This window comes from Berghia stephanieae, chromosome 2 (assembly GCF_034508935.2).
Source record: "Berghia stephanieae isolate SIO BIC M18660-M18661 chromosome 2, UCSD_Bste_1.3, whole genome shotgun sequence".
Taxonomy (NCBI): domain Eukaryota; kingdom Metazoa; phylum Mollusca; class Gastropoda; order Nudibranchia; family Aeolidiidae; genus Berghia; species Berghia stephanieae.
The window spans coordinates 87,021,607-87,037,656 of record NC_088361.1 but is presented as its reverse complement, the minus strand read 5'-3'; the positions used below and the strand labels follow the sequence as shown (position 1 = coordinate 87,037,656).

Sequence of the window (16,050 nt, the reverse complement as noted above, 5' to 3'; positions counted from 1 at the left end):
ACAACAACGCCGCACGAACGTCCTAATCAAAATAAAGACCATGAGGTGTAAACAAGACTTTCATTCATATGACAGTCTGCGATAATTATCAATAGAGAGAAGATTAACATTAAAAGAAAAAATAATAATATTAATTAGGTTAAAATAAAGGCGAATGAATGAAAAGAGCAATATTCCCTAATCATAGGATAATTTAGAGTTATCTCCACTTATATACAACATGGCCGATAACTCAAAGTAAAAATAAACTGAAGAGGGACTTTTCAAAGATACCGTACTAAATTGTGACTATAATCATTGTTTTATCACTGCTTTTCAAAGACTTTCTCTATATACACAATGGATAACAACAACATTTTCATCATGACATCTTCACTGTCTTGTTTACATTCATTCTTTCCTACAGTCGGTACTTTTCATCTTCAACTTCAACTTTCGAATTTTCCAACGAAACTCGCTCAAGCAGGGTTTGAAAGAACTCCAGAAAGTAAAAGCGCTACAGGTATTTCAGATGAAGTACGATGTAAAACATGTGGGGTGAAATATAGCGGGTGGTCAGGAGAAAGGCCTCTAGCTGTGCATAGAACACTTAGCCCGAATTGTCACTTTCTCAATACCCCACCTTCTCACAACAGAAACATCCAAAAAGAAAATCGTACAAATGCTCTCAGAAATGTGAGGAGGCAGCTTTTTCCAAGTTATGATATGTTAGAATCCAAAATAGAGGATTACCCAGAGATTCAACACCCTTTCGTTCCTAAACGAGGAGATTTTCTCATGTTGTTTGAAAGTTTTCGCTTACTGACTTTTCAAGATCCAACGTCTGCAGAGGCAGCTGTTTTTGCTAAATGTGGTTTTGTATTTGACTCAAATTCCCAGAATGCAGCTTGCGTTTTCTGTAATCAAGAATTAGATTACCGCCCAATGAAACTTATTGAACTTGAATTTTGGCACGAACAGGAATGTACAAATTGTCCCTTTGTCAAAGAATATGATGTAGGGAATATTTCATGCGAAGAAGAAAGACAAATTAAAGAAAAAGAACAGAAGGAAATGAGTATAAAAGTTTCTCAGGACAAAAAGGACTTTCCAGATTGTCTTATTAAACATCCAGAGTATGAAAATATTGAAAATCGCATTGGGACTTTTAAACAATGGCCTGCAGCTTTATCAGCCCTTGACTTTTCTGATGTCACAATGGCAGAATGCGGATTTTATTATACAGGTATCCTATTGCAACTAGAGAAATAAGTACCACTCTTTGATTTGTTGTATAATAATGTAATTTAATGATGTACTATAAAATTGCATAAAACTTTCTCTGAGTTAGAGTTAATTCAGTTTCATTTACCATATTTATTTTTTATTGTTTGGAGAATCAATGGTCTTTTTTTTCTTTTTTTTTTTTTCTTAAATAAACTCCTTCATAAAGGAAAACAGATTTAAAACACATTAAGATTTAATAAAAACGGAATTTTAAAAGGCTATTCTAAAGAAAACAAAAACTGAACTGCATTGGAAGCAATTAAAAAAAATATCATCTAAAACCTTTTAAGATTGAATTGAATACGTTTTATTTATTTTTTCTCCTCCCCTTCATCATTTCATCATCATCATCATCATCATCATCATCATCATCATCATCATCATCATCATCATCATAATATTATTATTATTTTTATTATTATTATTATTATTATTATTATTATTATTACTATTATTATTATTGTGAATGCACAGTTCTGTATATGTATACGAGATTCATCTTTACAGATGTTACTCTTTAATTATTTTAAAAATGATATAATTGATGATCCCTTATTTTTTCAATAGGTTTCAGAGATAGTGTGAAGTGTTTTAGCTGTGGTATCGTCCTGTGCCAATGGACGAAAGGAACTGATCCATGTTCCCAGCATGCCAAGGCCTCACCTGATTGTTTCTTTGTTCAGCAATTGAAAGGCCAGGAGTTTGTTGACGTGTGTCAAAGAGTTCAGGTATGACACTGAATCTAAGCAGTGATATATATATATATATATATATATAATTAGCTACAGACAAGCAAAACAACAAAATGATGATACTAGTTTGGTTATGCGGTCTTGTGAAATGACACTCACCTTTTGGCTGGAAGGTCCAGGGTTCGAGTCCTGCTCTGATCAGCTCATAGTTGAGATCACGAAAAGGCTCTTTACTCACATTGTCTTACTGTACTCAGGTATTAAATGAGTACCTGGTAGTTAACTGTGTTGTCTCTGTCGAAGGAAAAAAATTGTTATATCGTCTAACAGGCATCATGTCTCGTCCTACAAATTAAGTGTTGCTGTTGGATAGGAACCCCTTGTAAAGCGCTTTGAGCATGTTTGGTGGATATTGCGCAATATAAATGTTCAGTTGTGCTTAATAAAATGCATCATGACTAGTTATATGCATGAATACAAAATCATGACCCATGTCAGTGTGTGAAATTACAATAAAAATTTTATAATTTATGATGCTCTCTATAACCAGGTAGGGGGTCCTGGTAGCCCAGTTACTGGAGCGCTCACTCGCATGCAAGGGGACCAAGATTGATCCCATGTTTTGTCGAGATTTTTTTTCTGATCCCCTTGTCCACCAAGCAGTGAATAGGTAGCTGGATCTGTTAGATCAGTACTTTGCAATAGACTAGCGTCCTATCCAAAAGATAATGCAATTGCTATTGTCCATTTCACGCGATAGAAAATGGGATAGATTCCGACTCCATTCAATTCACATCTGTATAGAGCAGATTATTAAATAATAAGTGTTTTGTGACTTTAACTATCCATCTTGTCATTGACTACCAAACTATCAACACTCAAAGTCTCATGGCTCCTACATGGCATTGTATTGTTTAGCCATTGGTGATTTTCAATTGATTCGTTTTTACATCATAGTCTTTTCCTTTGATTCCAAAATGATCAAAAGTGCTTAATTATGTAATATGTTTTGATACCTTATCATAATATTGTTTTTTTTTTGTTGGTTTTTTTAATGGTATAAACTGTTGCAGAGTTGTTGGACTCAATTCAAATTCAATTTACTTCTACAGTTGACAGTGGAAGTGGAGTACAAAGAAGAATGCCACAATGATTCCTGTAAGTTTTTGCTACTTGATAAAATTCTTTGTTCTTCTTTTTTCTTTTTTTTTTTCAGTTTAGTTGATATTTATAATAATTAGAATGTAGTATTTGATTCACATGATCATGTTTTTGATTTAAATGGAAAATACTTAAAATGCGAATCTAACCTGCATTTCTTTTTTTGATTGGATAGATAGCCAGATGAAGACCAAAGTGCGAAGTGGCTTTTTAATCATTGAGACTGAGAAACTGTCAAAGACAGTCACCACTTCAATTTGCAGGAGAATCCTCAAAAGATGCTGTCACTTGTTTGTTTAAGTTTTACCTCTCGGATATCATAGCTTTATTATACTGCCGTACTCAGAAAAACACATTTGATAAATGTTTTCCAGAAAACTCGTGCTTCAAGGAAGTTACAGGTTTGAAATGATTTTTCTGACCAAAATTTTTAAGATGTGTTGTTTTTTTGGTGCAAAGTACAGCTGTATAAAACATTGTGGTGTTGAGGCACAGTTACTGCTTTACAACACAACATATGCTAGTCCAGGACGTAGAGTTAGCAACTCGACACCTCAATGGCATACCCTTAGGGAAGACAATTTGCACATATTTTCCTCACCTTTGAGATAACTACATAAAAATTGGAAGTCCCCCCTTGGTTTAGAAGCAGCTCTGTCTTTGTCTGAAAAATTGTATTTGCTCCTTACAGGTTCCATGTCTGTTCTATCCCATTTCAAATTTACATTGTTCCATTATTGAGAGGCGGAAGAAAAAAAAATGAAGTAGGCACTTCTGTTTAAATACAATAAAATACAGTGCACTCTGGATACGTCGACGTTGCCTAAGTCGATTTTTACCCAAGTCGATTTTTTTTCTTGGTCCCTCCCCCTTCTTCCTATATAACATTAGTAAAAAAAAAAAAAACTCCACATAAGTCGATGTCGCTTAAGTCGATGTTCTTATCACTCATGACAACAATAAAATCACAATTAAACAAGTATTTCCATTGGTTAAAAAAGCTACCAGTAAGAATTTTAAGTGGTTAAGAATATCCGCGAACGATTGGCGCACATCGATGTGATGTAGGTGCTTTGCCTGACGTCCGTGTTCAATGTACATAAGCAGTATTGAATAACTTTAATTTCTCCATCTCAAATTTTACATTGTCGCAAGTTCAAGATTATTTTTGGTTCTAATCCCAGGCCATCCTATGTAATGGCCCTCTTTGTATCAATGTTATAAAGAATTCAAGTCAAGTCTACAACTACAATGGCAAACCTATCGCGGAAAAGGAAAATTCGATGCATTTGGAAAGTCTGGTATGCCACAGAAAATCATCGCATAGGAAATTGGCATACCAGTACCAGCTATTTCTGTCTCGATTTACAAGAAGCATGACCTTGACCTAGACGCTCCTACCCTTCCGCTTTTCGCGGAATAATTTCGCTTAATTGGTATACATCCCACATTCAAGGCAAAAATTCCGCTTTCCAATCCAGGAAAATTAAAAAAAAAAAATCTCTAGTGAAAAAAAAGTGAGTTATGGCTTATTTCGTCAGCATCTCCTATGGTCAATCAACACACATTTTGTGTGTCTGATTAGTCCCTTCAAAGTGTGTGCTGCTGATGTTGGATAGTATTATATTTATATGTTTGGGAGGGGGGTTGACCAAAGTATTATTATTATTATGTCGACTCCAATTTTTGAGGTCAATGACCTTGGTAATATTATATGTTGGCTTCATTCGGTAATAATATTATTGAGTAGGGTCAGCTTCTTTCCCTATTTAATTTTAGCCTTGTGTGCGTGTGTGTGTGTGTGTGTGTGTACCGGCACGAGAGTTTGTTTGATTAGGTGTGTGTGTGGGGGGGGGGGGGGGGGTGGAGGAGGGTCCTGACAAGGTTATATCCATCCATTCAATGCTTTGCTCTCAGAAGACCAGGACCTGTGTGTTCTCTATTATTATTTGACCCCATTCTTAGTCTTTACACAATCTGTACATTTTTACACATTTTAAATTTTATCATTTGAGTACTTTTGGATTGTCTATTACATTTTCTGTTGCAAAGCATGTCATAGTCAATAACAGTAAGTAGATTCCGCTTTTTTATCTCAAATTCCGATTTTGATGTATTCTGATTCCTCTATGGGGCTATTGAGGGTAGGAGCCTCTCATGACCACTACAGAGACCGCGCGATATGAAGGGACATACTTATTCTAGCTTGGTTTGCTTTGTTCACGTGCGTTTTTGCTCATTTGGTTACACTCCGGTTAAGTTGATTTTCGGATAAGTCGACTTTTTTCTCGGTTCCCCTGGGCATCGTCTTATCCGGAGTCCACTGTAGATAAAATTCCTTTTTATAATCTTGATGGAAAATTTTCTTTAGGGTCTGTCTCGATAAAATACCTGCTTGTCTTGATCAATCATATTTCAAATTTATATTGATCCATTCTTGAGAAATTGAAGAAAGAAAAAAAAAATCTATGCTCTTGTGTCTAAATACGAAATAGTAAATTAAATAAAATTCCCTTTATTCGTTTTGGTGGGAAATTGTCTGTAGGGTCTGTATCCAAAAAAGACAGAGATGACTTTAGTGTTAGCTGCAGCGCAACATTACAAAGTTGGCAGAAGGGGATAAATTTCTTGCTCAAGGGAAAAAAAAAAAGAGATGTCGCAGTTAAGTTTGAACCCAGGATCGAAGTTTAATGTTATATCCATTTCTCCATCTCACTCCATAATTTCCTCTGAAATTTGCGCTGTATAAACCTTCTTTTGTTTTGTTTTTTTAAAAAGAAAAATGCTGTGCCTATTTATTCAGGGGATGAGCAAGGATTGTAAAAACATTCGGTTGATAATCTGTGTCTGTCACTGTTTTGGAAATTGCTTTTACAGTCAGCACACATTTTATTTCCATAAGCTTCATGAAAATTGCAGCTTAAGCCAGCTCAGCATTACTTTCTTCTTTATTTCTGATGATTTGTCTTTATAAATGTATATATTTATTTATTTATTGAAGATAATAATTAAACATTTTTTATTCAAATCCAGATGACAGTTCAGACAGTGAATCATCCACAGGTTCCACAACATCATCATCATCGTCAATAGTTTCATCGTCACCTTCATCTCAGGTTGGATCCCCACACTTGGATTTCGACGCAATCAAGGCAGCTACATGTCAGTACACCATACAGAAGATTGCTAATGCTGTTAGCAACTTCTTTGTCCTTTCTAGTGAGTTCTTTAACCCTGAAAGTCTATGATAAATATGTGACCCTCTAGTCCCACCAATCTGGTATTTTGATGGGCTGAACCAGATGCTAAAATTTTTTTAAGTCGTTGTGAAATGTGAGACCATTTATTCATTGCAATATGGATTCTGCTCATTAAAAGCAAGCATGTTTTATCACATTTTATTTTTTTTATTCAGACGTTGAATCTTAAAACTTTATTTCAGCCACAGGTTCATCTCAACCATTTTATCTGGTAGAGGTGGTCACATTTGGCCTACGACCTCCGGCCCTCATAATATCAATATAATTAATTATTTCTATGGACCTGATTTATCAAACAAAGAGATATCAATAAGTTACAGTAAACCACCCCCTGCCCCCCCCCCCCCCCCCCCCAAAAAAATAAAAATAAAAAACAATAACAAAAAAAAAAAAACCCCACAAAAATTGAAATGCGATGTAAAATAGGGATATGAAATAACTGATTCTGAATGTGGTAGATAGGACTTATCCCAATTTTAGTGTGCCTGTTCCAAGTAATAATGAATATCCAGAAATAGATAAGATTTTTTTCCATACCCTCACAATTGGCTACAATTTTGTTAATGATCATGAATTTCTGTTTGAAATATACTCTAATAAATAAAATACAGACTATTCGTCTGTAGTGTTTCATTCATCGTGTTTTGTTGATAAAGGGGAAACCCTAAACGTTCACATTATCTGTTTTGGTTTATTAAATTGAAGCTTACATTTAATTTGACATTGTTTTTTATTTCTGCTTTGAGCTTCGAGCGGCAACATTTGCATATAACAAATAAAATAAACCATGTAATATTAAGGGGACACATTTAGCTTAGTCAGTGGAGCACTCGCTAGCTCCACATGCAAGGGGGATGGTATCGATTCCATGTTCAGTTAAAATTTTTATTCTAACCCCCCACCCCTTTCATGAAATTCTTTTCAGAGAAATTCTTGCTTTGTGTCAGAACATCTTTTTATAAAACACCTTGAGCACATGTTTGTTTTATGAGAAAGTGCTCAACAAATGCTATGCTATATTATTATTATTTTTATTATTATTATTATTATTATTATTATTATTATATTATTATTATTATTATTATTATTATTATTATTATTATTATTATTATTATTATTATTATTTTTAATTATTAATATTTTTATTATTATGATGATGATGATGATGATTATTATTATTATTATTATTATTATTATTATTATTATTATTATTATTATTACTATTATTATTACTATTATTATTATTATTATTATTATTATTATTATTATTATTATTATTATTATTATTATTATTATTATTATTATTATTTTTATTATTATTGTTATTATTTCTCCCAGATGGCAGGTACCCTAACACTGATCTATTATTAGGAACACTTAAAGCTGCAGATCAGAGTTACATACAAGTTTGTCAGCAAAGACAAGAATTAATCATCAAAGATAGAGTCATAAAAGCCAAGGAAAGTGACATTGAACAAAGTAAAAAAAAGGAATCGTTTTATGAAAGGAAATTAAGAGCTACCCAAACAGAGCTTGCTAGAGCTAAAGACACAATCGAATGGAGAGATGTGAAATTGAGGACAGAGCTAGAGCAAAAGTTCATGGGACAGATTCGAGAACACAAAGAAGTATGTATAAATACCTTCATCTTATTTTTCTTCTTCATATGATTTTTTCCAGGTGACTGGGTAGGGTCTATTGACCTCCCATGGTGGGCAGGAAGTCGCTTGCTGTGTTTTCTATCCCCCTATATCTGTTTTCTGAGTTGCTGTCTGTCTTTGCTTGGATTGAAATTAATTGGTTTTGTCCTGGCCCTTGCAGGAGTCCTTGGCTGAAAGGGAACCAGTTAAATGTATATTGAAAGTTTTGGGAGGTGATATTTTTTCTTTGTAAACTATCTCTTTATTATATACTGATCATTATATTTTTATTTTGAACATATCATGTAAATATTTGAGTAAGTTCCTCTTAGTGGGATCCTGTGCTGGTGTCTAGGTGAGACTTTTAGGTAATCTCAAACCTCTTTGTCTTACTTTATCTTGGGTACTTCAATTGCAATTTTAGAATTTTTTGACTATCCCATTTTTACTGGCTCTGATAAACATCATAAAACCCTTAAATACAAATTATTCCGGCTGAAGAAAGGAGTTTATCAGAAGCTGTTTGCTTAACCTATAATTGCCTTGCTTGATTTTTCCCCATAAAAAAATAAAAGTTTAGGGCTTCCCTATCACCGTTCCTACTGCCTCATCAAGAATTTTTTAAATACTGTGCAATTGCTTATAGATTAAGATGTAAATACAGTTCAGCTCGTGTACAACGGCCACAATTGTAATTGGTGATAGGGTACAACGGGAAATTTTTAAACCCCCATTCTACTGCGTATATAATTCATAAACATCATGCATGGCTATAACTGGGAAATATTTATCGGAACACAGCGACAGCAGGGTGTGAGTTAAAAGTTTAGCACCCAGTTGAGAAAAAGTATGTACTCGAGAATAAAAGAACAAGGCACTCATGACACAAATAACTTATAGGGAACGGAAATGAGGTGGGAGTGGGCGAACTGCAGTTAGTGTGTGTACCATTGACATTTCTCTGTGTACTTTGTGTATCCACGACAACGCAATAAAAGTCTAGTTAGAGACACGTGACTGACCAATTAACACGTCAATACACTCAGGCCTAGTGAGGGGTATGCGTCTCTTGACTGATTCGGTAACTATGCCCAATGAGAAATGAGATGATGAAGCTCTATGTGAAGCCTGAGGCTAAGACTGTGCGTAACTTGAGTTTAGTGGTTCTCAGTGGCCCAGTTGGAAAGGAGGAAGGTAGAATTAACCTTTGCATTGTTCCAACCCGCCTTGTGTCCTGAAGTAAGTGGAAGAGGGGGTGAGTTATCGTGATTTCAGGGGAAGGGGTTACAGGATTGAAGGTCACAATCATGTCGTCGATTCATTTCTTAGGGAGGTAACTCATAATGTGTTCCTTGTCTGTATTTTTTACTTCCCTCAATATTGCTTCTCTTCAAATTGCATGGATATAATGGGACTCGGCTACAACAGGGATTTTTTGTTAGTCCCCCTACCCCGTTGTATCCGTGTTCCATTGTGTAAATTTAAAACTTAGGTTGAATGATGGCAAATAAGATATATTACATAACACATTCCTCGATGATTAAAAGAGATTCAGACTTTTGAAAAGATTTTGGCACAATTTTTTTACAATCTTATTAAGGAATGTTTATGACTTTGGACACATACAGCATTACATTAAAAATTCAAGCATTACATTAAAAATTCAACATTTCAGTTTCAACATAAACAAAAGCTCCCCCCACCCCACACTCACACACACACACACACACACACACACAGACACATTAAAAACATGTTTTGGGGTAAAATTTTAGTTGGACCTTAGAAATAGTGCAATGCAACCATTTCAGAGGTCACCTTGAAACAGATAAAAATTTGCAACGTCCCAGGTTTGAAAGTTTTTGTTATGATGAGGGTAATTTAAAACGATCGATATATGAAGGACAAGCTTTCTGACCAAATTTTTAAATACATATTTTTCCAGAGTCCGGCAATTAACTGGTTAAAGCATCATGCTCATTTGATTATCTTTCTGTGACGTAAAACTCAAGAGATGCAACTTTTCCTGAAATTGTGGGAATTCTGGAAATTAAGAGACGCCAGATTTAATTCCGGTTCTGATAGACAGCAGCCTTGAATGTGCCTCTGCAGCTAAAAGGCAAGAGTGATAAATATATAACATATTTCCACCTCTCAAGTATGCCTGTTTGTTCTTCTTTTGAGGTGATTTAAAATCTTATTTATATTAACTATTTTCCCATGTTTAACATGTTTTTCTCCCTATGTTTAATGTACTGGTTTCAGCAAATTTCACAAAGCTGACTTTTTATCTCTGAGACCAGGTATGTCATACATTGAAAAGACTCCCTTTAATCAATTTCTCATTTTATTTTTTTATCAGACCTTGCGACAGAGAGATGAGCTTATTGAACAGAAAGATGCGCTCATTGTACAGAGCAGGGAGATGATGGAACGGAAAGACATGATGCTTGAACTGAAGAACAAAGAAGTTGCCGATCTAAATCGACATGTTGAATCTTTAATGGCTATTTTGAAAACAGATGCTAATGCATTGCAATCTTTCAGTGAGTACCTTTTCACGTCTATTCAAAAGTGGAGACGATAATTGGTGTAACAGACTTATACTTATGAGTCACTCTAAAGAAAGAGTTGCTCCCCTTTGTGAATAGTTTATATTGATTATAGTTACCGATTAATTCGTTATGATTCGTCAAGCCACTGTTAAAAATATTACTTTTACGAATATGATATCGGAGTGGTATGTCCAAGAGAAGGATGCACTCTTTGCTCACTAATTTTCTTATTTAAGCTATATTATGATGTCCATGTCTGTATGACAACATTATTGCAATATATTTGAATATTATATATTTCTATTCTGTCATAAATGCTCTCAAAATTCACTGACTGCTATCGGGTTGAATGATTCCATAATATTTTGTTGTCTTTCCAAAACACAACAATTACAATGCTTGCAAATTTGAATACTGATAACTTTAAGTTATCGGGATTTTCAAGGGACACGACTCGCTCTAACTCAAAATCATAGTTGATACATTTGGTTGCCTCATTATCTCATGTTGAGCACCACATCAGTATGCCATTCTTTATTTATTGGTTTTGTTGGGGTTTTTTTTTTGTTTTGTTTTGTTTTGTTTTCGTTTTTGTTTTGTTTGGGTTTTTTTTTGGTTTATTTATTTTATTTTTTTTCATAAATTGGTTTATTCTATTTTTATTTACAAGCAATAAATTTATTATGTGGAATGGATTACAGTATAAAAAAACCCCTCAAACAAACAACAAAAACAAAACAAAACCAACATTTAGGAAGTTTGCAATTAGTGTTAATACCTACTAGAAATACAGTTCTTGATGATAATGAGGTGAAGAGAAATCCGAGAGCTGTTGATACGCCAAAGGCTCAGAATAGAGTGAAGTGTGAAGCAACAAGATGATGGGTATCCACGCAACGTTCACACCCTTCGATCAAAGACACCCAGAACCTTCTATTATTTCATCCCATTGTCACACTATACTTCGGATCAAATAAAACTTAGTCACTTTGTGGTGAAGTAGTGTAGGGTATGTGTGTGTGTGTGAGTAGGGGATATTTGTGTGTGTGTACACACTAACAAGAATAGATGTTATAGAGACATTCGATGAGTGAGAGCAATAATGTTGTAACTCCATAAAAATGCCATTGACTTAATAAGACTCCAACGTCATAATGAGAGAGTTACAACATTACTGATCTCACCCAGTAAAACTGTGCTCTTGCCATCATCAAGTAAGAATGGGTGGGATTGGTTGGGAGGGGGGTATAAAGAGGCCGACAGAGGAGAATATGGCATTGTTGATTGGTGTGGTTAGGGTGGTGAAGTGGAGTGTGTATTGGGTAATGGTTGGGAGGGGGGGGGGTAGATGATTAGAGAGGCGGACAGAGACGAATAAGGACTTGTGTGGGCAGGGTGAGTTGGTGGCGAAGTGAAGAGGCTGTGGTTTCAACCAAAGGTGCGTGATGGGCAAGTGCCTAATCTCTAGTGGGCTATGGTGATGGGTGTTTAATAAATACAATTGAACTCATTAGGTAACAGCTCTTTGTAAGGTTATTCAGCAATTTCTTTTCAGTTTAACGATAATTTGATCTTAGTGGCTTTCGCTTTTTGTTGATTAACATTAACATTTTCGGTTTATTCTATTTTTACTGTACAATAAAAGTGGTAATATCAAAAGTCAGGAGATTTGCTTATTATTTGCTTGTTAATAGGAAGTGATTTACTCACTAAAATGTGCTAGATTTTTTTTTTCATCAAGTCTTACTATTAAAACCACTAATCAATGGTTGCTTTTAAAAAAGAAATAACCCAAAAAAAAAATAGAATTCATAGAGTGTAATATCCACTAAATATGCTCAAAGTGCTTTACAAGGGGGTCCCTATAGCCAACAGCAACACTTAACATGTAGGACAAAACATGACACCTAAAAGGCAATATTACAATTTTATTTTATTGGCTAAGACAACGTTGTTAACAAGCAGGTACTTATTTTACCCCTGAGTTCAATGAGAGAATATGAGTAAAGAGCTTTTTCCAAGTACTCCTCTTTGTGCCACCAAAATTTGGACTTGAACCCGGGACCTACCGATTTAAAGTTAAAGATGAGGGACATACCTCTACACCATAAATCAACACTTTAGCCCATCAAAATATGTTTTATGTTGACACAAGTCAATGTGAAAACGAAAGTATGATCATCATCATCATTACCACCACCACCATCATCATCATCATCATCACCACATTCATCAGCATCAACATCATCATCATCATCATCATCATCATCATCATCATCATCATCATCATCATATCTTCAATTAAGTTCCTGATTTGTTGTTCTTTATCAAAATAATTATGTGCTCCTGTGACAGAAATATTTTCTAATTATAACAGTGTCCATTATTAATAATTTCATATCATTTTACTCTGAACAGAAGCACTGGTAACAGAGACAGAAGCTGAAACCTCTGCCTCCGAAGTTGAAGAGTTCCCTGTTGCCAGTTGCAAGGTTTGTCTGAGCAGCAAGGCCCAGGTTGTGTTTCTGCCGTGTAAACATTTGTGCTGCTGTGATTCTTGTGCTGCCAGGTTGTACGGAAAGAGCTGTCCAATCTGCAGGGAGACTAATTTAGCATTGGAGAAAGTTTATGTTATCTGATGATACCAGTTTGAAATGTTAAATTGTTTTTAAGTTAAAAAAAAAAAAAAAAAAAGAAATTACTGTTGGTCCTGTTTGAATTTTGTATATTACTATTACCTGTTAATCGATTTTAAAAGAGGAAAACGGTAATCTAAATGTGGTGTGACTGCAATATGATTCTTATAATGTTTATTGTACGGTTTTAATACTGACTGTGAGTATAATGAAAAGTATATTTTGGACCCACACGTGTTCCATTTGGTGCAATTTGTCATTATTTAACCAGAGTTGTTATATTCACTTTTTATTCAAATATTGTATAGTGTAAACATGTAATTTGATATGCGAATGCTGATCTTCGTTTGAAGTTTTTCGTTCAATTTTTTTCCCTCTTTTTTCTTTATTTTACATCTAATTTTTTTTTAATGTGAAGGACAATTTATTTCACAAAATTTTAAAAATTTATTTTTTAAAAACATACCCCTGTCTTTCAGTTTATTGTAGAGCATTCAGTATGACAAAATCCATAATTTTAAAGTTCTTAAAAATCATTTAATCTCTTCCACGCATTTTTCTTTGATTTAGAGAATTTGTCATTGAAAGAAGGGGAAAAAATCATATATTAAATATATTTATTAAATAATACAAATTTACATTTCATTTTACAAATCATATACACAATTCTAGCTCGAGTTACACTCGACGGTGGTCCCTCCCCACCTTTCTTTATTATTGTAAATGAATTTCTAATTATTGTAATCAATGCCTTCGATGATGCCCCATTTGTTTTTCCTTTTTTTTTTTTTTAATTATCAACTTTCTGATTACTGTGTCAGCACCTTTAACTGAAAGTCGGAGTGGTGTAGCGGAGATGATAGAATTTCCTTTTTCAGTTTGAGAGGTTGAGGGGGGAGAGTGGTTTTGAAATGTTTGTGTGAACATCCTGCATGCTGGTGTTAATCACTCACTGCAGTGCAAAATTGTCCACTGTCTCTGTCGGTGAGATAAATTGTCTATCAGTGCATTGCCAAGTAGCTATGATATCTCACAATTTTGTTACCTAGAAAAGGGATGAAGTAAACTTTACTCAAGTTCAACAAATTTTTACAGTCCTGAGGTACTAATTTTAATCAGACAGCATTGTACAGAGGGGCAGCGTGGCTCAATGGTACAGTCTTTGCTCCGTACCCGAAAGGTACTGAGTTTGATCACTCGCCGCTGTGTTGTTTAGCCTTGAGCAAGTCACCTAGCCCAATTTGCGGCGCTGCACTGCGGCTGACACCTCGGTTATTCCAGTCTTCCCCTGGAATAGACCCTACAGACAAATTTCCCCAATGGGTTGAATAAACTGATTTTTATTTTACTTATAACTCGGTGTTGAGAACTTTAAATTTTGTTGCGGTATCATTCCCTTTTTAGTGGCGCTGAACTGAACTTAAAGTGTTGCAAGCGCTATCAAACCTCTAAAAAGAAACCAGACAGAAATAGTAGCCTTTGTGAAGATAGTGTTTTAACTCATTTTTATTGTTATATTTTAATTTGTCAAAAATATTACACTATCATCATGTTGAAGGACTGATATGTGGTGCACAATTTAAACAAATAATTCTTTTAAAAGTTTATCGAATATTTTCTTTCCTGTTTTTCATTATTGTTACCCATGTGATGATGATGTGATGTGATATTCTCAGCAATATGTAATTTAAACTCTCAGTCCAGATACTGAAACTTTTTATTTTTTTAGAAAATACTTTCAAGAAGTTTATTTCTTATATTCAAACAACCCTTTCAAATTTTGAAATAATCTCTAATTTTTTGAGGCACAAAATTTTTTTCTGTCTCTCTCTCTTTCTTTTTTATTTGTTTATAAAAGTTGGCTCTTATTTTGTAATATTCTTCTTTAATTTTATTTATTTATTTATTTTGATTGTTATGAATGGAACTCGCAAAAGTACTTCAATTTTATTCTTTATATCGAGTCTTCAATCCCTCGAGTCTTTCTACTTTGGTTTAATTTTCTAATATCTAGTCAATCCAGTCTACCCAGGCGGGGTATTTGACCTCCCACGGTGGGGAGGAGGTCACTTGCTGTGTCTTCTATCCCCCTATATCTGGTTTCTGAGTTGCTTTCTGTCTTTGTCTTGGAATGGGATTATACTTGGTGTTGTCCTGGTCCTTGGCTGAGAGGGAAGCAGTCAAATGTATCGTGTTGGTTTTGGGAGGTGATATTTTTTTCCTTGTAAATCATCTCTCTGTTATGTGTTTATAGTTATCTATATATTTTTTTGAACATATCTTGTAAACATTTGAGTGTATTCTTCTTAGTTGGATCCTGTGCTTGTGTCAGGATGAGACATTTAGGTGATCTCAAACTAAGTATACTAATAGTGTGCTCTTGGAATCTACATCTGTTACCTATTTGAACCAATTTTCCTTTGTCTTACTTTTTCTCGGGTGCTTTAATTGTAATTCTAGAACGTTTTACTATTCTATTTTCTTCCTTTTTATTGATATGACCTACATGTGTTGCAGTTGCAAGCGCTGTAAAACCATTTAAAAACTAAAAAAAAAGAAACAAATCCAGTCTACTATATGATTTATATGTGACCAATCAACTCAAACCGGTGTTATGTCGAGGAGAACCAGATTCCAAAATCTGAATTTCAAGTTAAAATTAAATGTGCATTTTAGTTTTTGCCACTTTAGGAGTTTTGATAAATTTTCCTCATTACATAAACTTTATCCAAGTCTCATATTTTTTAGTATAAATACAATTTTTAGCATCAAAATCAACCCAAACAAGCCGTTTAAGGTCACATATTTTTAAACATTTGACCTTATTTATTATTTACTTT

At 34.3% G+C, this 16,050-nt stretch overlaps 1 protein-coding gene across 2 annotated transcripts; it reads left to right on the top strand.

Annotated features, from left to right (window-relative positions):
• The first annotated feature begins 207 nt into the window (after positions 1–207).
• LOC144965740 (uncharacterized) lies at positions 208–13,350 on the top strand. 2 transcript variants are annotated; one of them, XM_078901385.1, is made up of 7 exons: positions 208–1,225; positions 1,834–1,994; positions 3,071–3,116; positions 6,153–6,281; positions 7,718–8,007; positions 10,382–10,565; positions 12,993–13,350. In XM_078901385.1, exons 1-7 carry the CDS (start codon positions 340–342, stop codon positions 13,211–13,213), a joined length of 1,917 nt encoding a protein of 638 aa, XP_078757511.1. In that variant the 5' UTR covers positions 208–339; the 3' UTR covers positions 13,214–13,350. The 2 variants fall into 2 exon arrangements, with proteins under 2 accessions (XP_078757511.1, XP_078757510.1); XM_078901384.1 differs by having other exon boundaries at positions 6,153–6,338.
• Positions 13,351–16,050: the final 2,700 nt, after the last annotated feature.

What these genes read in the sequence shown, in the direction of transcription:
- LOC144965740 (XM_078901384.1), top strand. Translation starts at nt 340, where the DNA reads ATGGATAACAACAACATTTTCATCATGACATCTTCACTGTCTTGTTTA. An exon ending in ATGCGGATTTTATTATACAG is followed by an intron (nt 1,226 to 1,833) that starts GTATCCTATTGC and finishes TTTTTTCAATAG; the next exon opens with GTTTCAGAGATAGTGTGAAG. An exon ending in ACGTGTGTCAAAGAGTTCAG is followed by an intron (nt 1,995 to 3,070) that starts GTATGACACTGA and finishes TTACTTCTACAG; the next exon opens with TTGACAGTGGAAGTGGAGTA.